General features: G+C 48.8%; 1 protein-coding gene across 1 annotated transcript; it reads right to left on the reverse strand.

The window, feature by feature from the left end:
- Nucleotides 1-1169: 1169 nt before the first annotated feature.
- On the reverse strand, nt 1170-4243 carry FGF4 (fibroblast growth factor 4). Its single transcript, XM_038138984.1, has 3 exons — nt 3940-4243; nt 2999-3102; nt 1170-1346 (listed from the first exon to the last, which is right to left on the reverse strand). The coding sequence occupies exons 1-3, from the start codon at nt 4241-4243 to the stop codon at nt 1170-1172; spliced, it is 585 nt and encodes a 194-aa protein (XP_037994912.1).
- Nucleotides 4244-13917: the final 9674 nt, after the last annotated feature.

Here is a 13917-nt window from a genome sequence, read left to right on the forward strand (position 1 = left end):
TTGAGAGTTAGTGAGGTAGAAATTAATCAACTTCGTCAGGGAATGAGACAGAAAAAAAAAAAAGAGCAGCATATTTCTCCTTCCAAATACTGCAGCAAAAATAATAAATAATACAAACCAACCTCAATTCCTCATCATCAATCTAAATTCTTTCTGTGGAGCTTGTGTTTGCTACGAACCAGCGAATGCTTTTCCCTTGTAGAAAACTTAGGGGTGTTACAGAGCTCCCCACACTTTGCAGGATGAATACAGTCTCCAAATGAGAAGGGGAATTTGGTTAGAGAGAAGTGGAGCTGGTTCGTTGTCGCGCGTTCCACGGCGCGTTTGCCGGGGGAGGGACAGACGTTATATTTTAGCCTCATGACAAGCAATTGTGCCAAATGAAAGCTCCCATTAAGGGCCACAGTTTCTCAGCAGAGAAAACCCCGGCCCCAGCCCTGCAGAGCCGGCAGAGGCATTTCAGCCCCTCGGAGGAGATGGGCTGCAGGGCAGTTCAAAGTTCAGCGCTGGCAGATCTAAAAACAGATTTGCGGGGTGGCTGTGCAGCAGCGTGCTCCCGTGCCGGGGTAAACCGATCCTGCTGCAGTGAAATAGCAAAGGGGATCAGGCATTGTGTGTGGCTCCCTGCTGGCATCTGGCATCCCACCCTGGCACCTCCTGCTCCCCGCCAGGAGCCGCGCTGGGAGCCACCGGCGGCTCGGAGAACGCTCAGGGGAGGACGGAGCCACCATAAAACCCAAACAAACAAACAAACAAACAAAGTCACACCGGGTACAGCAATAAACACCGAGCAACACACAAACAGTGCAAAACGTTGGGAGAGAGGAACTGGATGTCACCTGGCTTAGGACATGGAGTAGCAGCACACCTGGGATAACTCAACTGAATTAAATAAACCACGAAGCAGAAGACTTCTACTGTTGCACCATGAAATGAGAGACCCTGGGTTGGAGGTTTGTTTTGTTTTCAGAGATTAAAATTAAAAAAAAAAAAAAAGTAACTATAAATAGATTTTGTGACAATATATACAGATTTAAATAATTAACTTAAATATCTTACACCTACTCTTGCATAAAACTCTCCAGTAAAAGTGCACCATGTTTCTTTTCCCCAAAGATGTTCTGTTCTGTGTCTTCCCCTGTGCTGAGGTAGGTCTGAAGGGAGATGTCTCAGATTCTAGGAAGAAAATGTGTCACTGTCATTGTGGGAGATACTTTATTGCCTTTCTTTGTTCTTCCATTTTTGCTCAGGGCTATGTACATCCCGGGATAAATCCTGGATTCATAAGCATTGTAGTTGTTTGGCAGGAGAATCTCTTTGAATTTGCACTCATCATTGAAATGGGCCTGAAATGAAAAGGGAAGAATGAGAGGGGAGGAATTTTAAACATCAGGTGTGGAAATATTCTTGCTGCCAGGTGTAAGAAGGTGTGTTGTGGGCAAACGTGCAGGTGAGCCCCCTCCACTTAGTAATCTTTTGAAGTGGCCTCTGAAGCTTCAAACGGGACTCAGGAGGCAGAGGATCAATTAGGGATGCTGTGCCTAGGCCAGGCACGTACATCTAAAGGTGGGAAGGACACCCATGGCAGGGACAGGGTCACCTTAACAGAGCTGAGCTGGGTAAGGCCCGAGCCCAGTTCCATGGTCTGCTCATTGAATTGCTCCTGGTTGTCCCACCAGCAATAAATTGCCTGACAGGCTCCAGAAAATCCAGAATACTGGCACTTTTCCTCTGTTGCTTGAGGAGAAAGAGGCGTGTTAAAGCCACTCATCATGGACAGTATTTTTTGCTTCTTTAGATTTAAAATCAAAAGGAGGGTTTGGATAACTTAGGTTAATGGATCAGGAGAACAGATCTGACAGCAGGCAGCCTTTCAGGGATGTGGTTTCATTTGCCAGTACATACAGAGAGGGACAAGCCTTGCAAGTGTCTTATCTGGAAAGGGACAAATGAACTCATCTCTTATTGTTGGGCAAAAACCTCGGGGCTTGTGAGAGAGGCCTCAGCCTGCCAAGCTGAACACTGCACTAGGGATTATTTTACAGCAGTATCCCTAAGAAAGGCTTCATTTTGGTGACTGATTCTGCCCGGCTTTTATATAAGGCATAATCCTCCACAACAGGACCAATGGCCCAGAAAATAATTCTGGATACTTCATGCCTTCCTGTGAAAATGCCCCAGTTAACTCTGACATAGTTTGGCTCTTCCTCAGCCCAAGTTTCTTCACGTGGGGAACATGACATGGGAAGTTCATGGGTGAGAAAGGAGAGCCAGGAACATGACTTTAAAATTATGCTGAGCACAGTCACAGAGCTGAACTCAAAAGGAGGAAGACAGCTCAACACGAGCAGAGATACACCCTCTCATTGTCCACCACAAGTATATTTTACAAGATGTCTCTATCTTCTCCAAAGATCTCACGTAGAAGAAGGATCTGTATTGTCTTCCTAATGGATCTTCTTTCTCCTAAGCAGAAGTTCAGACCCCAAGGATGCTGAACTGCCGCGGGAACTGACTGTCTGTCCAGGCGCACTAACAAAGAGTGATCAATAGGTCACTGACTCATCACATCATAAAGGGTCGCTCGTGGGGCCTGGCTGATCACAAGTGCAAGTGCCCTCTGAGTGACTGCCACACCTGCCTAAGGCTGTTTGTACTCAGATATAACAAACACAGGGACTCAGCCTAGCTTGTGGTCTTGCCATACGAATGACTGATCTCTTGGTCTATGAGTTAGGCGAGATGTGCAGCCACGGCTGGGCGACTACAGTTTTTATGCGAGAAGCAAGGAAGTGTCATGCAGAAGAGAGGGTTTCGCTGCAAGAGCTCAGTAAACAGCACAACTGGGCAGCACACCTTCTGCAGGTGAGGCAGGAAGGGCTGCTCTGTGCTGCCCGACCCAGGAGGGGCAAGGATGGAGCTTGGGCAGCTTTTAGCACACATCTCACCCCAACTGACCACCATCCCCTCCCCAGGCACGCACTCAGTGGCTACTTACAGATCCATAGAGTTTGCCTTTGCTATTCATGGCCAGGAAGAGTCCACTTTTGACACCGAATATGCTCACCACACCTCTTTCCACAGGAGAAATTTCCAGCAGACCTACACAGGAGACACGGAAATCAGGGGGACAGAAGGGTGTGCCCTGGGGTGTGCGGCGACAGTGCTGCGCTCACCCACAGGCTGCCATCCCCAGCGTGGATCCCCACATCCCAGTACTGCTGAGGGTGCCCACGGAACCCCGTACCCCACACCTCGCACTCCACGTGCTGTGCTATGCCCCGTGCTGGGACCTCTCTTCTTTTAGCTAAGTATCTATTTTTATTTTGCCCCCAGGCATCCTCTTGTGCAGGCAAGGTTAAAATAAGCCGGAGTATGCTTAGGGCAAATGAAACATTTGTCAGCACGCAGCTTATATCCCCGCTCCCGGATCTTATTGTTTCAGTTGGATATCGGAGTCGTGGGGCCACGGGGTTAAGTCCCCGGCAGATGCTTTTCAAGTTTTGGGGGCAAGCTGGGCTCACCCCAGCCCCTGCTCGGAGTGGGCGGCCCACGGCACCGCGGATCCTCCAGATGTTGAGGCAGCCCCGACACCTGACGCCTGACGGCGGCACGGGGACCACAGGGCCCCGAGCAGCGCCGACGAGCCCCTCCCGAACGCCCGACGAGCCGCTGCGGAGCCCCCGATGGGGTCCGCGGCCGCGCCGCTGCCCCGGGCTCCCTCCGGCCGCGGGGGAGCCGAGGGGCGCAGCCCCGCCGCGCTGCCCGCGGCCGGACTTTGGAGGCTACCTCGAGGTCCGCCGTGCGCCCACCCTCCTCTGGGGACGTGCCGCTCCCCGGGGCAGGCCAGTCGCTCCGCTCCCGCAGAACTGCCCTGCGGCGGTCCCGCGGGCGCGGAGCGTCCCCCTCGCCCCGCCGCGGGGGCCGCCGCCGGCTTACTGTATCGATTCTCGCTGTGGACGCCGTCGATGCGGCCGTCGGGCAGCACCTGGATGTGGAAGCCGATGCCCACGTTGCAGTAGAGGCGCCGCAGCCGCTTGATGCCCAGGAGGTAGTCGCCGTCGCGGGCGGCGTCGCGGCGCTCCGCCGGGAGGCGAGCGACGGAGCGGGCGAAAAGAGCCGCGTCCCAGCGGCGCTGGCGGGGCCCGGCGGGGAGGCGACCCGGGGGCGACCGGCCACGCACCGCCGCTGGCCACAGCAGCCCCAGGAGCAGCGCCGGCAGCAGCGCCGCGGGGAGAGGCATCCCGGCTTAGGGGCGGGTAGCCACGGGCCGGCCGCCGCTCGCTCCGAAAATACGCTCTGCCCCCAGCTGCCACTTTATGGCTGAGGTCAAAGAAGGGGAGGAAAAAAAAAAAAAAAGAAAACCGGCCAAAAGCCAAACAGAAAAAAAAAATATTAAAAAAGGAGAAAAATAGAAGACCAGAAAGCGAAGCGGAGAGGGAGGGAGGGAGCTTAGTGCTCAATCCCCTGAGGATCTGCGGTTTCCCTGGGCTGGCTGCATGGAGAGGAAATCCCGGGAGCAAGAGCTTCTGAACTTGATCTCAACTCCAGGAGTCTTGTCTGAAGTGCTGATCTTCTTCTATAGCTGCTCAGCCATAGCGCTTTAGCCCTGGCCACGATATTTATATATCCATGTGCGTTGGTACCTATTACATCACCACCTACTGCTGTCTGCTGCAGCCCTCCGGCTTAGCTGAAAGTCAAATTATCACCCCTAGATGCTTAACAGCTCTGAAGCGTCTTGAAGGGAAAGGGTGAGCAGCACTGGTGCTAAACAAGAGGGACAGCACAAACTTTTAAAAAGGAAAAGGTCGTATTTTATGTTCATCACAGCAACCTTTCTTCCTCTTTCTTTCTTTCTTTCTTTCTTTCTTTCTTTCTTTCTTTCTTTCTTTCTTTCTTTCTTTCTTTCTTTCTTTCTTTCTTTCTTTCTTTCTTTCTTTCTCTCTTTCTCTCTTTCTCTCCTTCTCTCCTTCTCTCTCTCTCTCTCTTTCTCTCTTTCTTTCTTTCTTTCTTTCTTTCTTTCTTTCTTTCTTTCTTTCTTTCTTTCTTTCTTTCTTTCTTTCTTTCTTTCTTTCTTTCTTTTTCTTTCTTTCTTTCTTTCTCTCTTTCTCTCTTTCTTTCTTCTCTCTTTCTCTCCTTCTCTCTCTGTCTCTCTTTCCTTCTATCTTTTTCTCTTTCCCTCTCTTTCTTTTCCCTTTATATCTCCTTTCTTTATATTTTTCCCTTTCTCAAATGCCTACAAATGCTAATGCAAGTTACAAAAACCAAAGAACGCCCAGCACACTTTCCCCCCAGCACAATGTATGACTATGTAAATCTGTGGAATTTCAGCTTTTTGCTGTATCCAAGCGACATAGTTTACAGTTTGCTGGATGCAGAAACAAAATTCCCTTCATTAAAAGCCAAAAGAGTTTTTGAATGGGAGGTTTAAGAAATGAAAAACGAGAGAACTTAAAAAAAAAAAAAAAAAAAAAACAAAAAAAAAAAAAAAAAACAAAAAACACACACACAACAAAACAAAACAATAAAACCCAAAAAACCCCCCAAAAAACCCCCAAAAAAACAAAGGAAAGGACTAGGGTTTTAATAAAGAGGAAAATATTTAAAGAGGCAGCAAGTGTTCAAAACGGCGATAAAATTTTTGGTTTTAAATATTCCTTTAAGAAATCTGGAGTACCAGGCATGTGGAGCTCCCTCTTGGTCACTGTACTGACAGGGGCTCTGGTGTCACAAGTTTATTCCAGAGCCTAGAGGCTGCCCACTCGTGCCTTTTTTTGCTGCACTTTTTTTTTTCGGCATTTTTTAACTTTTTAATGGTTATTTTTTAATCTTTACTTCCATGCTGCTGCCGCCGCTGCTGTGTTTTAATGATGCTTTTGTTCTTAGGTGATTGCTTCGTGCGGTTTAGGTTCCTGGAAGTGAAGCTCAGTATTTAAAAGGAGGAGAAGTTTAGAGCCCATCCGTTTAGATCTACTTTGCTTCGAGCAAATCCCATATGTTTTGTCACCTCCCATAGCTTAAGCCTCGGCCCTCCACAGGTTTCCAGCACAAACAGGTGAGGAGACATTAGGACAATTTTGGAAGGTCCCGAGTTAATATGAAAGTGTGTTTCGGGGGGAGGGGGGAGAAGTGGCTTGTGACTCAAGTCCTTTACAGCCTGAAGCCAGTTTAGTCTTTCACGCCAGTAAAGCTCTCCCGCTGTTCCAGCAAAGGATGCGAGAGAAAAGAGGATTGCCCCGAGGCAGATGACAGCTCACCTAGGTGTGAAAATCTCTGACCTTCGCTAAACCTGAGCAAACTTAGATGATGTGAGGCGCTTAGATTTCTTCTTGTGAGGCGCTCATGCCGCTGCTTTGGGGGCGATTGCAATCTCCCCGGTGTAGTTTTTGTCCCAGCCTCAAGCAAGTTCACTCCTCCGTGCGCGTTCAAAGACAGCACAATGCAGATTTTTCACTGTGGAGGTGAAAATGCCTCATCCCCAGAGATGTTCCGGGTTGGACAGGGCTTGGAGCAGCCTGCTCTAGCGGGAAGCGTAGCAGGGGGTTGGAATGAGATGATCTTGAGGATCTGGTCCAACTCTAAGAGTTCTGTGATTCTACGAAATCCACTGATACGAAATGCACAGTTATTTGCCACGTTCTTCACAGAATCACAGAATCACAGAATCACAGAATAATGAGGTTGGAAGAGACCTCTAAGATCATCGAGTCCAACCTGTGCCCTAACTCCTCACCTAGACCACAGCACCAAGTGCCATCTCCAGGCTTTTTTTAAACACATCCAGACATGGTGATTCTACCACCCCCTGGGAAGAGCATTCCAGTTCTTTATTATTCTTTCAGTGAAAAAACTTTTTCCTGATATCCAACCTATCCCTTCCCTGGTGTAGCTTGAGACTGTGTCCTCTTTTATTTATTTTATTGAGACTGTGTCCTTTTATTTCCATCAGGGCCATCCATGTCCCCCTTGCACCTGATCAGCTGAGTTGTGGGTGTGCATCAGGCAGAGAGCAGCTGCTGGGCACTTCTCCTTCCCCAGGCTCCTCAGGATGCTGTGATCCCACCTCACTTCAAACTCTGAATTGTTTGCTCTTCGCAAACAGCAGCGGGTGAATTTGGGATTAAGTTTATTTACCTGCTGAGGGATGAGAAAAAGGAGTGGCACTTCTAGTGACACGCCTACCCAGCAGCTTGCCTCCTGCAGCACAGGGTGGCCCAGTGCCCGTGGCTGATGGCCCAGGGCTGGCTCTGCTTGGCCTTACTGCCTGGTCCAAAGCTGTGTGAGCACCAAGCACCTTCAAACTTGAGTCAGGGATGTGCCCTGGAGGCTCAGCAAGGGACGATTCATCCCTTTGGGAAGTATGGAAATGGGTCCTAGAACACCCTGTGAGGTTCTTAGCCCTTGTGTTTCAGGTCCTAAATGGTTACACAGAGAATGCAGAGCATCAGGTGACATTGCCACAATATCACAGATTAGTAAGGGATGCTTCTGCAGCTCCATTGTTAAACCTGCCACAGGATTAGACATCAGTCTTTCCATAAAGGCTTCCAATGAACTTTTCTGAGAGGAAAAGCAATGAGTTTCCAGCTAAGAATGAAACTATGAGGTGTGGGTTTGCTTTCAAGTTGTCTATATTCTATTTAAATAGACAACTATATATTTATATATTTTATGTCTGTATTCTATTCTACATTCTCTATTGTGTGTGAGCTTCTGCGTGGGCTACCTATGAAACCCTGGTGCTGCTGCCCCAAAACCCTCTGGTTTTTCCTGTTTACACCTGGGAAAAAGAGCCCCACAGGGGTGGAGGCAAAGCAGAAGCACACCACTTTCAGTTTGCACCAGGCGGAGATGCCGGGTGGAAGATGCTCACCTGCAGCTCTTAGCGCTGTAACACAGACCTTGTCAGCCAGAAATCATTGGCACAGGAAACCACTAAAGCAGGATATTCCCCATGGGAGCCAAAAATCAGTGTCAGGCAGCCCAGGCCAGTGAGGGACTGACCCTCCAATGTGCTGGCAGCTCTCAGGCAGTGAAGGGGAGTTGGGTGTCTCCAGATCATCCCATAATTAATTCTGAGTCTTCCATATCACGCCTTGTTCTGCTGCTATGTGTCCCCACTGCTGGTGGACACTTTCTCAGCAACTATTTAGATATTAAACCAGGTAAAGTGTCTCCATCTCTGTATTGGCTCTCTTCCCTAAAAAGCATATGTGGATGTCACAGTTCAGACAGCTCTTGTTTCCAAATTCCTCTAGGTTTTAAAGTACAAGAAAAAAGAAAGGATCCGCAGAATTCAGGTCCATACCCAGGTTCAAGCCCCATATCATGGATTCTGAAGGAAAAAGGGAAAAGAAGAAGGAATCTTTACGCTATTATTTTGTAATTACACTGGCTTAGCAGCCATCCAAATCAGGCTCTGTCCCCGCCTTTCTAAAGGGATCCAGGTCCACAATTTAAAAATCAATTTACATATTTATTAGCTCCAGTAAATGTAAATGACCCTGAAAGTTATTGCTCGTGAGCTTTTCTCCTGAAGGCAAATATTTCACTGAGATCCTTTGGCTGGAAGGATTGGTGGGGGGGGGGGCTGTACTGGAAGGGGAAAAATCCCTTTCACCCTGTTTGCATGCTATGAAGACGTGGCAAAAAGGCACCCTTTGCCCACACCCCTTTTAATGGCAATGCTTTTGGAGGACAAGCACCCAGTGCTCTGCAGAGGGGCAGAGCCTGGGAAAGCTTTCTGCCCTTCACGTCTGGCCGCCCCGTGTGTGAGCAGGGCAGCGGTCCTGGGAGAGGAGGCTGCCTGGGATGCTGGGTCCCAGGGAGACCTGGGCCATGCTGCCTGTGCCTCCTGCACAGCACACACACCCAGAGCCCAGCCAGCAGCGGGGCACTCCAGCTTTCCTCCCCTCTCTGTTTGCAGTGATGTGTTTGATCTCTGTGTGCCTGGGCCGTTTGCTGGTGGGAGCGCCTCGCTGAGTCCCTGCTGCCTTCCCTGCCTGGCAGCTGGGCACAGCCAGGGGCTTTCTGCAGCATGGAACAGGGGAGCACAGAACACTGTGGCACTAGACCATTAGTCTGACTAAAAAAAAGAAGAAATGGAGGGTTCTTGGTTTTTTTGTTTTGTCTGAAAAGGTGTATGTGGTCCCTGTCTCACTGTGTGCATGGACCTCAGGTGAGTCCCTGCTTCGTGCCTTGTCATCAACAACTTCAGGGAAAATGCTCATTTCAGCTACAGCACGCACGGGTACCGTGTCAGAAGTGCTTGCTGGGCTTGTCCTTTGCCGCCTTGGGAAGGGGAGAGGTCAGAGTTTATCTGTGGTTTATGTTTTAACCTCATTATCCCTGGCCATGCGGCTCTGTTCCAGCTGGAGAGGGGCAGTGGGGGACAGCAGCAGGCAGCCACAGCACCAGGCAGGCAATGAAGTCAGCAAAACCTCCCTCTGGAGTGTTTGGATGCATTCAGTGAAGGGACTGAGCATGCCTTGGTTTGGGATGGGTGTGGGTGCTTCCAGCAGCTACTCCCTGTGCTGCTGGGGAGCTCCTGCAGTGCCACATCCCCGTGCCAGGCAGAGAGGACACAACTGTGCCCGTCTGTGGGGGCTCCTGTAGGGCTTCAGCTGCTCAGAGGCTGCAATTCACACTTGCAGCTCGTGTCCTCATGTGGGGGTACCAGTTGTGGGTTTCTTTGGGTTGGGATTGAAGGCACTTGAGGCAGTAGCTCATGTTTGGACTCAGGTATTTATTATTTCTTATCAGTAAAACAGTTTCATTACTGTGAGTTTGGCAGCTTTTCATTAGAAGGCACAAAATGGCCAACAATCTCTTGTTACAAGGTCTTTTAAGACTAAACCATCCAATTAAGAACTGACACCTCGATTATTTTCCCTTTTAACCCAATAACTGATCCCAAAGTGCCTGCAATGTGGGCTTTTCTGCCCAATTACAGAATGCCACCCAAACCCAAGAAGAAGGAAGAATCAGCATGAAGAAAAAACCCAGGACGACACCCTGTGCCCTCCATCATGCTTCCATCCACAACATACTAAAAATCCCAAACCCTCAATTTCTCACCAAGTGATACACCTACACTGCTCTCCATAATCTATTGTGGATTCTAGTCTATCTTAAAATCTAGGAAACTTTCTCCATGAATGAGGGTCAAAGTCAGTGCTCCCCTGAGGGTCAGGGCACCCCAGAGCAGACAGAGAAATATTCCCAGTGCCCTGGGTTTCCACATCCTGACTGCTCACCTACACCCACTGCTGCAGGAATGGGTGCTCAGGGGGGCTGGGAGATCAAGGCCCCTCTGACTTTCTGGGTTCTCCATTCAGCACTGTGGCTGCCCTTTCTCGGCTGCCGTGCTTGATTTGTTTGTTCTGCGTGGGTTGATGTTCCTTCAACATCACTGCAGAGGTGTGGGGTGGCTTTCTGGGAGACCCAAGGCCACTGACAAGCAACCTGATGTGGTCCTGGCAAGCCATCTCCTTGTCCTCTTGGCACATGAACAGCTCTGGGGTGAAACAACATGTCCAGACATCTACATCATCTTCTGCTTCTCAGCCTGTTTCCCAGCTTGCAGCTTTGCCCCATGCTTTTCTGCGTGCTGTCCAGAGCAAAACATCCAGACAATCTACTACATCTTCTGCTTCTCAGCCTGTTTCCCAGGTTGCAGCTTTGCCCCAAGCTTCTCTGCGTGCTGTCCAGAGCAAAACACAAAACATCCCAGCCCTGCTGTCACTCCTGCTCTGTATTTCCCGCAGTTTTCTTCGCTCAGTGGCTTTTGCTCCATTGTCAGCTGTCCTGGCTGCATGTGCTTCCTGGGTTCCACTGTCCTCTCTTTTCTCCTGGAGCTGTTCTGCTCCCTTAGTCATTCTCAGCTTCATGGAAGCTGCATTCCCAGACATCAGCCAGACCTTAACTGAGTGGTGGGATGAGTGGAGAGGGTGGAGACCTGAGGAGCCCCCAGGAGCTCCACTGGAGTCTGTGTCACTGTAGAGCAGGGCTCAGTGGATGGGACAATGGGAAGCCATCAGTCAAGGCAGATTCTTTTGGGGGGAACAGGTTCTGGGGTTTTGTCACAGTCCCATACCCCTCATCCTCGTGTAGCTTGAACCAAAGCTTGGGAGGGAAGCCTGCTAAGAGCACAGATATCAAGCTCAGGAGGCTGCAGTTACTAATGCTGGCCTTTGGAAATGTTTCTTCCCAGCCAGGCTTGCTCTTAGGCTGAAGCTCACACGCTGATGCTTTCATACTCACTGCTGAAATTCCTGCATGTGCTACTTTGTCCTTCCTTGTCCTGTATGCTTTTCACCTATTGAAATTATAAACACTTCAAAACTAAAAATATACATTTTTTTCCTTTTGTCAGATTATGGCACACATACTTCTGCTGATACATTACCTGGCACTCTGCCAAACAAAGCTGGGAAAAGGAAACATAATAGAAAATGAGTTTTGAGAAGCAGACTAACTGTTTGTTAAGCTTATTTTTATTATTATTTTTGTGGGAAATAGTAGCTTAAGTTGACTTTTTGTGTGAGAATGTTTTAGCTGACTTTGAACGTAGCATAATTGGTTTACACCAATCTGTTCAACATGTGGCCTCTCTTGCATGAATCATTTCTTACCCATGGCTAAAGTGAAGAAAACTGGCTGTTGTAAGCAAATGACGTGTATTGCTGAATTCTCAAACTCCCTGGCAAAGCAGCACTCAGAACCTGTCAGAACATATATGGACACAGATGTGCAATCCACAGCCTCTGCCAGCCTGCAGGAGACCAGCTTTTCCAGCTGACCTTTAGTGTCACAACCGTGCAACAAATCTTCAGCTTTCCTGACACCGCCGGTGGTATTAGCAGTGGCAACAGCTTTATCTTTCACTCTGGCACACAAAAAGCCCTAAAAACAGGTATGAAACCAGGTCAGCACGACATTACTCCTGGTGGAGCCGGCCAGAAACATCTGCAGGGTTTTGATGGGTGAGCTTTTGAAAAGCAAACTGCAAGCCATGAACTGTGCACAGGTAACAGCTCTGGAGCTTGAAGACCAACCAGCATGGAGGTTTACTCACCAAATACTCACCAGTAGCTACTATTGGTAACTGCTGGTATTTCCAAATCGGTTACTCACCAATACTCACCGAATTCTGTCTCGTTTGAAGGTAGATCAAACGAGATCTACCTGATCTACAAGACCATGTCAGGTAAAATGCGTTTTCTTCCCCTGCGTTTGGAAAGCAAAGCTGAGGAGGTCTGCAGCTGAGCTCCACGGCTGAGGAGCGTATTGCGGCAGTGTGTGAAACCAGTTACCTGTCAGCAGACACGGCACTCATCTGTCAGCAGAGCTGTCCAGGGGATTTGCCACAGGTTTTGTTACTCACTCTCTTTGTGCTGTTGAGTAACAGGCCGGGCAGATCACAGTGGCAGCCAGTTCTCACTCCGAGTTCAGATCACACGAGTTACAGGTAAATAAGATTTGGATGAATGATCCTTGCCCAGAAAAATCCCCTTGACACCAAGAAACCCACAGAGATGGCATGGCTTGATTTTTTATTTAATAATTTAATTCTCCTTGCTATTCAAGGCCCAAGAGCATCATTGTTCCAGTCAACCACTTTCATACTATTTTTATTCCCATCTTTCTCACTTCACTAATAAAGCTTTGAGAGCTACAGAAACATCAGCATTACAGGAATTAATCCTGTAAGAAAAGACAAGCAAAAGAAAGCAGTAAAGGCTGTTCATCTCCTTTTGGATGATTCCTCGTGCTGCTCTGAGAACACATTTCCCTCTGGGTTTGCTTTTGTTCCTGTAGGTGAAAGAGGGAACAGGACCAGGCTCTGAGTCAGTTTGCTCCATGAACCCATGCAGCCTCCTCAGCTCTAAGCAATGAATTATTTTCTTGCATTTCAGAATGTGTTTATCTTCGGACCAGGAGAATGTACAGTTTCCATTCTGCTAATGAGCTCTGAGGGAAGAGATCCCCAGGGAATTAGTTCAGATACTCACCTGACTTGGGACTGCTTATTAATAAACAGAATGAGATAAATGCAAATTAGAAATGACCAAATTGAAGATTGTCTTGAGGGAAAAAAAGAAGTGTTAAATGAGGCAGTCAACAACAGAATGAAGGCTTGGGTGTTTTTAATAATTTCCAGGAGCACCCTGTGATTCCCTCCATTGATTGGAACTCAGCCAAGTGTCCCTCCTGAATGTCCTACAAATGCTGAGTGCAACTGCGTGGCCATCTAGAAGCTCTGAGCTGCCACATCCCAGCAGAGCACGTCCCAGCAGCTTTTCCCTGACATCCTCCCTGTGCTACCATACACCTGAAAAAACAGGTAAATTATTGCATAAAAGGTGCCACTGAGCTCATTTCCACATAACTTCCTGGCATAATGGAGCAAACCAAAAGAAGCTGTGGCTGCACAAAGTCTGACTCTACCAGAGACACTGTTTTTACTTCAGAGCACACCCCCCGAGGATGATTATTTTGATACAAAACCCCACGTGCATTATTCTCCGTATTAGCAGGCATGGAGGGTGCACAGGAGAGCTCTTGGAATCAGGACAGCAGGATGGGAAGAACACACAACCAAGGGAAAACTCCCTGCCCAGGGAATTCAGACAGCGCTGTGCAGTCACTGCTGTGCTATTTGCCACGTGCTATATCCAGGCACAAAATATTTCACTCAGTGACACGGCCAGAAAAAGCCCTGTGAACCCCAAAGTCCTGGAGTCTTATAATAACCCCTGGAGCACACCCTCCTCCACAAAAGGAGCCCAGCAGTGCTCCCAGTGACCTGCCAGGGACACACTGCATGCAGTTTGTTCTGTATTTAAAGAGTCAGGCAAAAGCCACAGGGGCTGGGTTCAGTGCCTTCATGGCCATCTAGCACTGCTCTGGAAC

Source organism: Motacilla alba, chromosome 5 (genome assembly GCF_015832195.1).
Source record: "Motacilla alba alba isolate MOTALB_02 chromosome 5, Motacilla_alba_V1.0_pri, whole genome shotgun sequence".
NCBI classification, from domain to species: domain Eukaryota; kingdom Metazoa; phylum Chordata; class Aves; order Passeriformes; family Motacillidae; genus Motacilla; species Motacilla alba.

Coding starts and splice junctions, on each gene's coding strand:
- FGF4 (XM_038138984.1), bottom strand. CDS start 4,243: ATGCCTCTCCCCGCGGCGCTGCTGCCGGCGCTGCTCCTGGGGCTGCTG. Junction 3,103..3,939: donor CCACAGCGAGAATCGATACA/GTAAGCCGGCGG, acceptor TCTCCTGTGTAG/GTCTGCTGGAAATTTCTCCT. Junction 1,347..2,998: donor AAGGCAAACTCTATGGATCT/GTAAGTAGCCAC, acceptor TTTTCATTTCAG/GCCCATTTCAATGATGAGTG.